Below are 15,242 nucleotides of genomic sequence, written 5' to 3'. Positions count from 1 at the left end.
GTGTGGCCTGGTTGGCGGTGACCTAAGACTGGGTCTTTTCATTGATGGCTCCTCAGCTATGGAACTCCCTGTCTGGGGAAGTGTGCTTGTCCCGCACATTAATGTCATTTAGACAGAAGATATTTTTGTTCATCCAAGCATTTGGCACCTAACTAGCAGTTGGTAGCTGTAGTTGTAGTGATACATTTTATATGGCATGAACAATTTTGTTGCTCTAATTTTTGTAATAATTTTGTTTATGATGTTGAACAACCCTGGCCTCCATTGGGATGAAGGGCAGCATAGAAATGTAATAAACATAAACAAACACAAAGGGTTACAGGACCTCTCCCGTGCTGCTACCTGCTCCATGGGCTTCTATAATCCAAGTGATATTGCCACCTGCTCAGTGTATTAGGACACATTAGAGGCTTAGTGCAGCACAGGAAAAGTTCTTCTGGATCACAGCTTATCTGCTCCAAAGCCCCTGATGCACCAAGCATGTGGAGATATCATTTTGATATACTGAAGCTGATGCTAGAAGGTCTAGCGCAACCAGAGGGAGGACACTTCTTGCATCATAGTAGGCTTTGCCTGATACAAGAACTCTTGCATACTGAGATGGTGCAATTTTGCTGCCCTCTTGACATGCTAAAGGACTTGGAGCATTCACATAGGCACATGTGCTTGGCTTCTATCTGTGTCCAGAACAGATTGCAGAATTCACTTCAGATGCTGCACTCCACTCTGGAAATTCTGGGCTCAAAATTAATTTGATCCTATGCCAAAAATTCATCACTACTCATTCCCAAATGAAACAAATACTCTGTCTCATCTCTCCTTTATGGATAGTGTGGCCACCAGCGCTGGCGCCAGGCATGATTGGGTCCTTGGGGACCAGCGTGCCCTGGGCCTGCAGCGTCATAAGGCTGAGCAAGGCTGAATAAGCCCACCTGCCCCACTTACCTGTCACATCAGCACATCAGTGTGCATGTGTTATGTGCTGCACACATGGACCTCCATCACCCAAGATGATGGCGTGGGCATCAACCACTGCTGCCACCTTGGGTGATGACGGACCTGCAGACATAGCATGCAGGGTGTTTGCACTGATGCAACAGGTAGGTGGGGCAGGCAAGCTTATTTAAGCCCCGCACTGCCTATATTGGGAGGTGAGGGCCCATGGTGGTCCATAGGAGCTCCCACTTTGCAATCCACACCAGAGTCGGGTCATTAAGTCCTGCAACCCAATGCTGCCATGGATCGCCAAGTGGGAGCTTCACTGTCCCACTCTAAGGAGGGCCTCCACTCAGGGCCCAACTTGGCCGCCTGCTTGCACCAGTCCTGGTGGCCACAGTAATTTTCAACCATCTCAAATGGGCTTGGGGTAGAACGTTTGAAAAACCCCTGCCTTATTAAAAGATGAGATTCCCCTGTAGGAATCTAGCAACATTGGAAGCTGGACAGGTTCAGACAATACAACACTCATTTCCCACTATGCAAGGGAGCAATCTGACAAAGTATTTTGTGATCCAGCTGTGAGTGAAACTCATTATGGAGTTGTAGAGAACTTTCAGCTCTCTCCAATTCCACATTAGGAACCTAATCAACAAGTTAAACTGCTATTCAATTACAGGGAAAGTTACTGTTATATATGAATGACTGCTTGAAGATGCACTTAAAAGTGCTAAGCACTCGCATGAATGACAAAATGAATAATTTTAAAGAAGCCAGTGTTCACTGATTAGGTTCCTAATTTGTTATTAGAAGATAAGTCTGAATGTGCTAAATTAGATGGACTGGCAGTTTGATATAAGGTGAGGGTTCTAGAAAAAGAACACTTGCTCTTTTCATTAATAAGGGTTTACTATGGAAGGGCTACTTCACATGTCACAGAATTTCATACACAGGAGTGTGTTTCCGTGTGTAAATTGATACACATAGTGACTGTACATGTGGGCATACCTTTTTACTGCATATAAAATGCCTTGCAAAAGTAATCAGACCCCTGACCAATGCTCTCATATTCCCGAATTACAAATGGTACATTGTAATTTCATTCTGTATATTTTATTTTGAAACACTGAAACCCAAAATCAATAATTGAAAGGTGACATTGGTTTTATTTGGGAAATGTTTGTAAGAAACATAAAAAACTTAAACATGTTGCTTGCATAAGTATTCAACCCCTGTGCTGTGGAAGCTCTCAGTTTACACAGATGAAAGAAACTGCCCTATCGAGGACACAATTACTTTACCACTGGCTCCATCTGTGAACCATTAAAGTTGCTATCACTTTGTCAGGATAAAAACCCCACTGTTGAAGGCTCACTGGTCAGGATGTGGATCTGAAGGAAAATGAAACCAAAGAGCATTCTACAGAAGTGAGATAATGTAATACAAATGTATAGATTAGGAAAAGGGTACAAAATAATATTCAAGTGTTTGGATATCCCAGTGAGCACAGCTGCATCAATAATCAGGAAGTGGAAGCTGAATCACACCACACAAGCACTGCCAAGAAAAGGCCGTCCTTCAAAACTCAGTGCTTGAACAAGAGAGAGGCTGGTGAGAGAAGCCACAGAGAGGCCAACAATCACTTTGAAGGAACTACAGTGAACAGTATAATCGTTTTCCCAAGTTTTTCCCACCTTTTTATTCTACAGCAGGCACATGTAGCCTCCCACCCAAATTTAAACCAAAGCTGTCCCTGGCCACATCCACAACAGACCTTTATTTCACTTTAGAGAGTCATGACTTGCCCCAAAGAATCCTGGGAAATGTAGTTTGTGAAGGGTTCTTAGAGTTGCTAGGTGACGCCCTATTCCCTTCACAGAGCTACAATCCCCAGAAGAGGGGCTGACTGTTAAACCACCCTGGCCACTGGAGCTCTGTCAGGGGAATAGGAGTCTCCTAACAACTCTCAGCACCCTGCACAAACTACACTTCCTAGGATTCTTTGGGGGAAGCCAGGACTATCTAACCTGAAATAAAGGTCTGGCATGGTTGTCACCCCGATTAGCCAAGCCAAGCAGTGGTGAGTCTGGCTTTTAGAACACTGACAGGTGGTTCTTATTATTATCTGGATCCATTTCAATCCGGCTTTCGGCCGCGGTTTGGTACAGAAACAGCCTTGGTCGCCCTATATGATGACCTCTGTCGGGAGAAAGACAGAGGGAGTGTAACTCTGTTGGTTCTCCTTGATCTCTCGGCGGCTTTTGATACCATCGACCATGGTATCCTTCTGGGGCGACTCGCGGATTTAGTTGTTGGAGGCACTGCTTGGCGGTGGCTGTGCTCCTATCTTGGGAATCGTCTCCAGAAGGTGATGCTTGGGGAACATTACTCGACTCCCTGGGTGCTCCAGTATGGGGTCCCGCAGGGCTCAGTTCTGTCCCCCATGCTTTTTAATATCTATATGAAGCCGCTGGGTGAGGTCATCAGGAGTTATGGAGTGCGTTTCCAGCAATATGCTGATGATACGCAGCTCTATTTCTCCTTTTCATCTTCTTCAGGTGAGGCTGTTGCTGTACTGAACCGCTGCCTGGCCGCGATAATGGACTGGATGAGAGCGAACAAACTAAAACTCAATCCTGACAAGACTGAGATGCTGTTAGTTGGAGGGCCCTCTGCTCAGATGGTTGATGTCAGACCTGCCCTAGATGGGGTTACACTCCCCCTAAAGGAACAGGTCCGTAGTTTGGGGATCTTATTAGATCCGCTTCTGTCACTTGAGGCTCAGGTAGCCTCGGTGGCACGAAATGCGTTTTACCAGCTTCGGCTGGTAGCCCAACTATGACCCTATCTGGACAGGGAGAACCTAGCTTCAGTTATTCATGCTCTGGTAACCGCTAGATTGGATTACTGTAATGCTCTCTACGTAGGGTTACCTTTCAAAACGATTCGGAAACTTCAGCTAGTGCAGAATGCTGCGGCCAGATTTCTTACTGGGATGAAGAAATTCGACCACATAACACCTATTCTGGCCCAACTGCACTGGCTTCCAATATGTTTCCGGGCCAGATTCAAAGTGTTGGTCCTTACTTATAAAGCCCTTAACGGCACTGGACCACAATATCTGATGGAACGCCTCTCTCGCTATGTTCCTACCCGTTGACTCCGCTCGACATCTAAGGCCCTTCTCCGGGTCCCAACCCATACAGAGGCCCGGAGAACAGTAACAAGATCTAGGGCCTTTTCGGTGGTGGCCCCCGAATTATGGAATGCCCTCCCAGATGAGATACGCCTGGCGCCTTCCCTGTCATCTTTCCGGCACCAGGTAAAAACCCACCTCTTCACCCAGGCATTTTAATGTATTTTATGCTTTTAATCTTACTTATTTTATTTCTAGTTTTCTTTTACTTTGTTTATATAATGTTTTATATTGTTTGCGCAATACACACTTGCTGTATTTTAAATATTGTGGTTTTATCATGTTGTACACCGCCCTGGGAGCTGCTAGCTATAGGGCGGTTTAGAAATGCAACTAAATAAATAAATAAATAATTCTTACTGAGCATAGACTTCAATGTTAATTTTTTTAAATTAATTAAAAATCAGCCAGGCATTTTTTAACTTTTAAACTGCAGAAGATGAAGGTCAGAGTATGGGGCAAGCTCAGTAATAGGATTACAGGTACTCTGTGAACATGGCTGTTTTTTAATTAATTTCAACAATTATGAGACCACTGACAGAAAAAAGTCTAACAGGGGTCTGCATTTTTTTCTCGTTTTATACTTTGAACTCTCAATTCTCTCTGACTGTTTTGTGTATCACCATGAAACCTCAGAGTGTTGTTAAGCAAGCATTTCTGAGTTCAAGACTATAAGTTTTGTAAGGTTTTGTTTTGAAATGAGCTTATGGGAAGCAGCAGAATGGCATGGGGAATATTTTCAATTTAACATTGCGGAATGAGCAAAATCAGTGCTGGCTATAGTATACCTCCACTCTCTTGGCTGTAATAATTCCTCGTTGTCGACCAACAACGAGAACAGGGCTAAACTTTGGTTTGGCTCTATTTTTTGCCCAATCATGATACAGTCCTAAAAATCCTCTTCCAGTACTCTGCAACATCTGGGCAATCCTACCACATGCAAGCCAGAGTATGTCCCTGCACCCTGTCCCACAGTTTGGTGATGAGGAGTTGTTAATCCAATGTAATTTAATTGGGATATGACTTAAGCACAGCTCCTTTTAATCTGGACCAAGATTGGAAAGGTTTGGCAGTCTATGAGTTCCACTGCCCTTTTGATACTGTGATGCTGCAGTCTCCTTCCCACACTCATGCCTGTAATATTTTTCAAGAAGCATGCTGTAAATTGTGGGCATCTCTCCCCATGTATCTTTTGCTGACTGAGTGCATAATTGTTTGGAAACAGAGACCTAAACCTTTCTGTTATTTGCCAAACTAGTGGCAAACCCCAGGACTTTGGCTTTTTGCAGACAGGTTGTCAGAATGCCTTGATGGAAAAAGTCTTTGAGCCTCTGTAAGCCATATTACCTCCCAGTCTCTACGTTTGAAATATTTCCCAGTACAAGAAAAAGGATGACCCAAAATAGAATATAGAGGTGAGGTAAAAGGGGCTAATATTTACACCCATGACTTTCAAATTTTCAAAGTATTTTTTCAAGAGATTTAGAATGGTTTAACAGTATAGTTGGCAAGAGAGATGTGAAAGGGAAAATCGAGTGAAAACTACAGCATAATTACTATTTTTAAAAGAGTTACCAACTTAAAACAAAAACAAGGGAAAGTTTTAAGAAATCAATGTTTCTTAAGACATCAATTTTCTGTACTATAAGATACATGTACTATACTATACTACTATTCTGTACTATACTATAAAAGGTTAGAACTAGGTCGCCTGTGTCTGGGTAATGACTCATGGCCTTGGCAAAGTCTCTGTTTCTCAACTTCAGTTCCTCATCAGTAAAACAGGACAACAGTGTAACTTGGTCAGTCCAAATGTTGTTGGACTGTAACTCCCATCGGCCCCAGCAAATATGACCAATGGACATCCAAAACATCTGGAGGGCATCAGGTTGATGTAGATTAGTGTGGAGACATCATAAGGGGAATATCTAAATATGACTGTAAAGCAGAGGTGGCTAACCTGTGGCCCTCGAGATATTCTTGGACTCCAACTCTCATCAGCCACAGCCAGCATGACCAAAGACCAGGGGAAGCTCAGTGGTAGACTATCTGTTTCACATGCAGAAGGTCCCAGGTTCAATCCATGGCATCTCCAGGTAGGACTGGGAGAGACTCCTGCCTGAAACCCTGGAAAGCCACTGCCAGTTAGTATAGATGGTACTGAGCTAGACAGACCACTGATCTGACTTCGTATAACGCAGCTTCCCATGTTCCTATGTTGTCCCTATGACTAGGGTTGTAATCCGACAACTTCTGGAGAGCCACCAGTTAGTACTGCTGTAAAGCACCCAACACAGTACTATTATTATTCCTGCTGTGTCAATACTCATATTCTAAACTTTGAAAAGCTTAATTTGTTCATGTGACCAAGATAAAATGCTAACTCTATTTTGTTGTTCCAAAATATCACTAACGTATATATATTTTAATAGATTTCTGGCAAGTGGAACAATCCAGAGATTATGTTTAGAAATGTGCCTGTTCTCTTCAACGCCACGTAAGTCAATGTGACAGACAGTAAGAATCCAAGTGGACAGATAATTCATTGCAAGGTTAGAAACAGGGAAAGTCCTGTGGGCAGTAGCAAGACTTAGAATTTTCAGTTCCACTCAGGACAAGAAATTTGAATAGAGAATAAAGGGCAGGAAGAAGAATAAGTTACTGCTTGCTTGACTATAACAACACATCCTTTATACAAGACCCATTGGTGAGGCACAAAGGTAGTCATTAATAAACAGTTGTTTTAGCCACTTACTGGAGAGGGTTATGCCATTTTTTGTACAATAAAGTAAGAGGAAAGAATTGATTTTCAGAATAAGTAGCACTAGCTTTATTTTCATAAGGGTATAAAAGATATTAGCAAACATTAATTAAATTGCTTCTCTATATCTCTCTCGGGAAAAACGGAAGGCATTATATTCCATAGTAAAATGTGTACTTGCAGACAAATGAGATAAATGTCAAATAAGTTACGTCTGAGATTTACATCTCAGTTTTTCCAGTCTTTTCTAGGGTGTACTCTTTGGGGAAGGAGATGAACTATTTTGGGTTGTCTCATGTTAAAGTCAAGTCTACCAGTTTTTAATCACAAGCTGGAATTGGTCTGTAGTTCATTCGTGCCTCACAGGCACAAAAAAGGCACATTAATCACATTTAACCCTCTGTGCTACTCAGTGTTCACACTTGGAAGAAAGCAAGAGTTCTGGTAGAAGCTGTTATCAAGCCTCCAGGGCAGATAGCTAAAACATAAACAACTTCTGCTACTTTTGCTTATAAATTGCTGTCTCTGAGCATAGTCCCAAGCTACTGCAAAAGTTCTCTTTATTCCTGGACCAAACTAGGTGAAGAACTATGTTTTTATCAGAACAAGAATGGCTAGATTTAGATTAATGGCAAGAATCTTCTCTTACATATAAATACTGTATGTAAATTTTTCATTTTTGTTTCCAAAAATCTGCTGTAATGCAAGAATTGTAACCTAGGCTACAATTCAATACGTCTACTCCATTAGGTTCAATAGGACTTTCTCCCAGGCAAGTGTGTATTGGATTACAGCTTTAGTCTGCAATCCTAAACACACATATGGTGTAAGAGTAAGTCACACTGAACACAGTGGCATTTACTTCCAAGTAAACATGCATAGGATTGTGCTGTTATGGATTCATTTTCACATAGATTTGTACATTTTAGAGAAAGGCACTAACTAAATTTTGCTGCATTTTTCTTCGGTAGTACTCCAAAATCAAAATATAGATATCTATATGGCTAAATATAGAAAGATAAGATAAATTAGATTTAAAAACTCCTCCTACCTTTGCCACCCAGTTGAACAATGGTGACATCCTAACAAGGGCAGATATAGCAGAGAGTGGCAAGTTGCAATTCTAGCCACGTTCTCCTCTTCTTTTTCCGTATTTGCTCTCTCATAAAACCACCCTCTCTCACATCTGCCTCAAGCAGTAAGCTCATTTACTGAGAAACATGAAAGCACTTCTTCTTTCAGACCTTCCCTCCATGCTGCAAAGAAACACGCTCGCTTCCAGGTCTGCAAGTATCTATGAGGTCACTAGTCTCTCACACAATTCCACAGTCTATCACAGAGATTCGTTGCAAGAAAGGAAAAAGCTGGATGGGTTAAGATCAGGAGGGAGTTTTCTATAGGCTGCTTTCAAAAGGCAACTCCACCTACTCTCCGGGAGAGGCGGTTAAAGAAAGCAGCAACAAAGTGCTCCTTGTAGATCACTCAGGAAGTTGTGAAACGCAGCAGTTTGTGTTTAAAAGAACTGCAATAACATGCCAAGAGGGGGGGAAAGTTATGAGCATATACAGTACTGGCAACTTTTAGGGAGTTCTGAATAAAATAAAGTATTCATAGAACCTATTTCAGACACACACACACCCCAACAACATAGCCATTAACAGGGTTTTCTACAAATATTCCAAAATTCAAATAATGTCACAGCTGATTGCAAATAAACCCAAAATTCTGTGAAATTATTTTTGTCTCTCTGTTTAAGGCTAAAATCCTAACCGCACTTACTTCTGAGTACACGTGGTAAGGATTGCAGTGGAATAGTATGTTTTGTAATATAAACATGAAATATAAAATGGACATTTGCCATTCCTGTGCTTTATTATTAAAAACATTTTCCAAAATGTCTGTAATAAACTGGTGGTTTTGAAATTAAATACTTTAAATGCTGATTTTTTCCCTCTAGAAAAAGCAGACATGAATGGTTCCTTGTTAAAGTTCCAGAATGTCTCCTCCTCCCACGTTGTAGATAAACTAGAAAGAGGCATGGCAGAACATGTTGTCTAGGATCAGCAATACAGAAGCTTCACCTGTGGTTCCATCCCTACCTAGAACTCTGTGAAATATTGGAATTTGTAAACTCTACCCACCACAGCACACCAAATGGTGTATCATGGTGGGGGAAGCCAGATCAAGACCATAATATGGGGTGGTGGTGGTGGTAGGCTTTAATATTTTGTTTCTACTGCATTCCTAACTGAAATATCTGTCTCCCACCCTGCTTTTTGCAATGGGAGGAAAGCTCTCACTGACACCAATGTAGATTTCCTTCTATTGAGAGAATAGCAGGTGTGCAGGGGCCATTTCTAACTAGACCACTTGGCAAAGGGTTAAAGGCTGTCTTTGCCACAGTGCTGATCCAGCTCAGGAGCTCTTTCACCAGCTCTTTGTGAAACAAAAAGCAACTGCACAGGACCAAACTGTATAACAAATATCAAGTCTGCATACTCTTTAGGATCAGAAGCAGCTGTGTGGGGAAGGCTACGAACTGTACAGTGCGTTATTATTGATGGAGAGGAATCAGAAAAGTTATGGATGTAGGATGTCCAAAGGAAAAGGGACAGAGTGGGAAGTCAGTTAAAAATGATCTGAGCCTTCTGCCATTTGTGGCTTCTACAAACTCTGCAGGTTAAGCCAAAGGGTACAGGGCAAGTGCTACAGGGGATTGCTACTATTATTATTTTATTTATTAAATGTATATACCACATAATGCCAAAATGGCTTCTAAGCAGTTTACAAGTATAAAAAAATTATAAAATGCATACATAATTAAAAACACAATAAAACAATTCCATCAAAACATAAAAACATCCGTAATTAAAATTTATAATAAAACAAGCTGTTAAAAAGCATAACAATTAAAATGGTTAAAAGAACAATTAGATCAAGAAGTTCAAGTTCAGGGGAATGCTTGCCTAAACACATGTGTATTCAAGAGCCGGCAGAATGCCAATACTGATGGGGCCTCTCATATTTCAGCAGACAAGGCATTATGCAACACTGGTGCCACCAGTAAAATAGCCCACCTCCAAGTTATCATACGTCTATAATCATTAGGCCATGCCAAAACCAACTGATCTTAATGCCCTAACCAGGAAGTGGTTGGGAAGATGGTTTAGGGATTTAGTGGAAAGAAGCCGAACCTTAAAACAGGTTTGATGGCTAAGTGCCAGCACAGATCCTTTAGCACTGGCATGATATGTGCCCGATAAGGAGTGTCACTCACCACCTGGGACATGGCATTCTGATCCAGCTTCAGCCTCCAGACCACCTGCAAGGGAAGCCCCATGTAGATCCAGGGCTGGCGCCAGGCATGACCGGGCCCTTGGGCACCAGCCTGTTCCAGGCCCATGCTGCCCACTCACATGTGCCACCTACCTTTCCCACTGTGGTGAATGCTGTCTGCGCTGTGCACACTTGCCTACCATCAACCAAGACGGCGACAGGGGCATTAGACCATTAGGGAAGCCACGGGCACCATCTTGGTTGATGGCAGGCATGTGCACGCAGCACAATCAGCATTCACCACAATGGGAGAGGTAGGTGGGTGTGCAAGCGGGCATTGAGGGCCTGCGTGGTCATAGAGGGGGTGCCTGGGAGTTCCCTCTCTGTGATCCATGGCAGTATTGGGAGCTGCCGCTGCCGCAGATCACAGAACAGGAGTGCTACCTACTCTCCCTGAGGAGAGGCCCTTCAGAGGGCCCTCGGACAGGGCTCAACTTGGCCGCCCTCTGGCGCCAGCCCTGAGTAGAACACACTGCAACTGTCCTAATGTGAGGAGAGATGGAACAAGAGGACCAGCACCATCCGCTTGGCTTAGAGAAGAGCTGTCATTAGCTCTTTCTCTCTCTCAACTATTAGTAGCTATTCCACTTAAATGCAGCAGAAGGAGAGATTAGACAGCAGGGTCCACTCCATCGGTTTGGGTGAGAGACCATACAAGCTGCTCATTAAAAGAACTATGTAACTTTTTAAAAGAACTGATGCCTGCTTGTTTTCCATTGCTCTTCCCATCCTTTTTCCTTTGTTTCATGTCTTTTAGATGTAAGCATATAGGCAGGGACTGTTTTCTTTTTAATCCGTGTAAAGCACTTAGTAAATTTCAGGTGGCATAAATGTCATCATTTACATTTACACAGTGCTTGAAATGGTGTTATGTAAACTGGGCAATGGGCAATTAGTAGCAAAGATTGGTTTCTGATCATAAGATTGGGGACTCCTGCCCATATTATAAAATTGTTCTTAGACGTTTATATACCACCCCATAGCTGAAGCTCTCTGGGCGGTTTACAGCAATTAAAAACAATAAAAACAAATATTGTTATAGTAAGTTGGATAGGCTGTATAGCTGACGACAGACCTGTTATTTATTTATATGTACAAACTTTTTTCCATTGCTCAGCGTAGCAAGTGTTAATATTCACGTTTGAAGTTGCAGCCAAGGCTGAGAGTTTACAACAACCCTGCAACACAGTCCAGAGACAATGGTATCCTCCAGTTCTGGAAGGGAGAAGGGGCTGAAGTTGAAAGATTTACAACAAACCTGCAATGTAATTTCAGTATTATCCAGTTTTGTAATGCACTTAGGAACATTGTAGTCATATGAAAATCAGGCTCAAACTATAGATAATACTGGGAAATCTGTCTCTCAGCTGCATAGTAAAAATTAAGTCTGCAAGTTCAAAAGGGTTTATTGTGTGAAGCTAGCTGGAAAATATAAAGATATTTAAAAAGTTATTTTCATTTATCGGGGAGGAGAGTGTGGCTGGGAGTCCAGAGTCTGTGAGTTCAAATCCCCGCTCATGTCTCCTGGGTGTCAAGGGCCAGCTAAAGATCACCCCCCCACACTGAGTGGCTCAGGGGTTACGTACCCTGCCACCTGTGCAGCCATGGGCAAGCTGCATAGTCCCAAGGAGCCCGGTTGCCCCCCAGCCGGCAGTTGCAGACATTATGGAAGGGGCTGATTTGTGCAGCAGTGGCAAGCTGAGCAGGCCCTAGCCAGCTGGGGAGGACTAGCCTCAGAGGGAGGCAATGGTAAACCCCCTCTGAATACTGCTTACCATGAAAACCCTATTCATAGGGTTGGCATAAGTCGGGATCGACTTGAAGGCAGTCCATTTCCATTTTTTTCAAAGTTTGTCCATCTGTTCCCCCCAATCACTCAAAAAGTTTAGCAGTACAGCTATACTTAAAACAGAACCTTGTGTTTTAATGTTTATTGCAGGTTGTGAATAGATTAAGCAAATATATTTCCATTTTATATCCATTTTAAACAAATGGAAAACTCAAGAATATATTATCCAAAACTATAAAAATGTCCAACTGTGCCATATGTTTTGTATGTTTCCAAAACTCTTGAAAACAGTTTTTTATAACTGAGATGTGATGATCTGTTATGAAGTAAAAATAATAGGATGAATAGATGAATTCTTGAGATAGAAAGTGTATAGGTAGAAGGCAATAGTTTTTAAGTCTCTACCAGTCTGTTCCTATGAAAGCAATTGGTATGGAGACAGCTCCCAAGGGACTCAGGCTGTAAACACATTAATTGCCTGATCAAAGCGTTTCCATTAGCCACACCTGGAGGGGGAACAAGTTTATATGCCAATCAATTGTAAAATCTCTTATAAGCGTTTTTTTTTTAAAAAATGCACTCAAGTGGCTCCCACCGGGTTTTACAGGGGAAAGGAGCAGGGTCTGAGTAGCGTTGCGTGCCCCAATTTTCAGAAGAGAGAGGTAGAGATGCACTGGAACCAGCAGAACAGCTAATATGTTTCTACCCTCAGTCGGTGGTCACTACATCGGCCACAGCAGCCCTGGTCATGACAGATCATTCTAGGCTTGCATGGGGGTGCTCCAGAGGCAGACCTATCTGAAGTTGCCTCTGAGACCTTGGTAATTTTGTAGCTTGAGCAGATTTGCTGTTCCTATGCGGGCTGATTTCTCTGAGTATAGGGTTGCCAATCAACCAGAAGAAATGCATTAAAAAACCAACTATTTTGGGACCAACTGCCAGAAAAGTATAGGACAAGAACATACCACAACTATTTTAATTTTAGCCATAGAGTCGGAATACATGGCTTCTGTGTGGGGCCCTGCTCCTGGTAGATCCCTCCACCAGACCAGTCAGAAACTGCTGGCTCCACATCAGACCCAACCTGTGCTCTACCCAGGCCCTAGCCAGGTACCAGATTAGTTTATGTCAAGAACTGGTAATCCTATCAAAGCCACAGAATAATTATATAATACATCTATGTTCATACCAAATGTTCCAGAATTGAAGGATGCTTTTGTATTTCACAAAACTTTTAGGGCTTGGGTTCGACTTGGATTCCCTGACCTTGCAACAGTGAACCACTACTACCCCAATTAAGAAAAACAAACTTTGAACCTCCCCAGAAGTTCTCTTTTACCACACTGCAAAAGCTAAATTACTGCTAGGCATCAGGAATGTAGAGTTGTGTAGAAAGCCACAATTCATTGTGCTAGAGTGAAGGGTCCCCAGGGACTTATGGTGCATTGACCAAATGGAGGTCAGCCATCTCTGTCCCTTTGTCCTCTGGCAGACAGCTTTCTTTCCAACTAACACCTCCTTAGTTCAGTGCATAATTACTGGTGCAACTCCTTTATTTTGTCTGGGAGCATGACAAATGGTTCCACAACACTCAGCTTCCATGGCTTGGAATGTTCTGCTACCTTAAGGTAGGGCCATCCAGAAGTGAACAAACAAAAAGAGTGGCCTTCACTTCCAGGTATTAAACGGGAACACAGGGAGACACATGTAGTGCCAATCCACCTTCTCATATCCAGAGGTCATTGGGGTTCTGCTTCCTCCTGAATCAGGAGAGAGGGGTCACTTCACTAAATATTGCACTTATTGTCTTTCTTTGCTAAATACCACATTCATTTATTGGCAACTCAGTAGTTGGTACTACTGGGCAATCCAGGTCAAAGCAAGCACGGGGGGGGGGTCAAGGGGCCAAGTTACCTCACTCTTGTATTTACTTACCACTACCAGCACATTCATAATCTGGGACTTTCTGCAACAAACATGGTGTGTACCTTGCATGATTTTGGCAGTTCCTCTTCCTCTTGAATCAACTAAAGGAGATATTGTCCAGGACTAAAAGGTTTATTTTAGCCACAAGGTTTAAGCTTCAAGGAGGAGGTGGGTAAATAGTGGGCTAATTGGAAATTATCCATGGCCCAGATTTAGCTCCTGAATTAGCAGTTCTCTGCTATATTTTAAGAAGTCAGGTCAGGGAAGATGCTTGTCTGTGGAGGAAGATGGCAAACCATCCTTAGCTGGTAACAGTGAAGCTGGAATTATGTGTTTGATGAAGAGGCTTTAAGATGTTCCAGATGTTACTTTTGGTAGGAAGATGCTAATGTCACCACTGAATGGTTATGTGTGTCAGTTTTATTTTTACACAAAGCTTCTAAACTTAGGACCTGGTGAGAAAAAGAAATACAAAAACAAAATGCCAAACAATCATGCAATTCATAGCAGTTGTGTGTATAGGTCCTACAAAGAAGTGCGGCTTTATACCAAGGATGCTTCAGTGTGAGCAGCTCCAACCATGACCTTAGTGTTAGACCCTGAGATAATTGCATGGAAACTGAAAGCTAATCTGAACTTGCTCACAGAATAAGCAAGTGTGATCTCTCCTCCATCCATCCAGCCCGTACTATGAGCTTCAACCAGGAAAAAAGCCCTAGTTTAAAAAATATTGGCGGGGGGGACATCACATGTTTGGCCTTTCCTTGAATTTAAGTGCAGAAAGTAATCATATCAAAAAGCACCTCCTCTTCCACATGAAACACCACAAGAACTTTGGCAATAGAGAACAAACTCTTTCCAGATTGGATTGTTGCTTCATCTGATTCAGTTCCAAGATCAAACTGGTAGCTTTCATTACATTTGGAATTGCCTCAGACACACCATTTTCTGCATGACAATGCATTCGGAACATCACTGATAATCCTGTCTACATTAAAGTGAAAACACTTTAAAATAATTTTAGCTAATATATCATGTTGAGTATTCAGGTTTTCATCACAGAGTTTTGATGATTTTACTAATTCCATTTCTAAAAACACCTAATACGGTATGAGATACTCTAAACCAGTGGTTCCCAACCTGGGGGCCATGAAGTAATCCAGAGGGGACCACAAACAGTAAAGAATTTTTTTTTGAAGTATTCATTCCCTGGACACTGTCTGCTCCCCACTGCTGCTGTAGACAACACATTCCCCTTGCTCCAAACGAGAGGGGAGGCCTTTTGCTGGAGTGCCAGA

At 42.4% G+C, this 15,242-nt stretch overlaps 1 protein-coding gene across 12 annotated transcripts in view; it reads right to left on the bottom strand.

Annotated features, from left to right (window-relative positions):
* Positions 1–15,242, bottom strand: part of TBC1D1 (TBC1 domain family member 1) — a 172,602-nt gene that overhangs the window by 110,017 nt on the left and 47,343 nt on the right. For 2 of the 12 annotated variants that reach the window (XM_061583209.1, XM_061583212.1), the window contains exon 1: positions 7,945–8,205. The exons of 9 other annotated variants lie outside the window; for them this stretch is intronic. Coding sequence is in view for 2 of the 3 variants with exons in the window: in XM_061583212.1 (XP_061439196.1) it covers positions 7,945–7,974 (30 nt within the window). In the remaining variant the exon portion in view is untranslated. Of the gene's footprint in view, positions 1–6,092; positions 6,180–7,944; positions 8,206–15,242 lie in introns of those variants that run through there. One more of the 12 variants, XM_061583211.1, reaches the window with a different exon arrangement.

The sequence above is a fragment of the Rhineura floridana genome, chromosome 9 (genome assembly GCF_030035675.1).
Source record: "Rhineura floridana isolate rRhiFlo1 chromosome 9, rRhiFlo1.hap2, whole genome shotgun sequence".
Lineage (NCBI taxonomy): Eukaryota > Metazoa > Chordata > Lepidosauria > Squamata > Rhineuridae > Rhineura > Rhineura floridana.
This window is presented reverse-complemented; position numbering and strand designations above follow the sequence as displayed.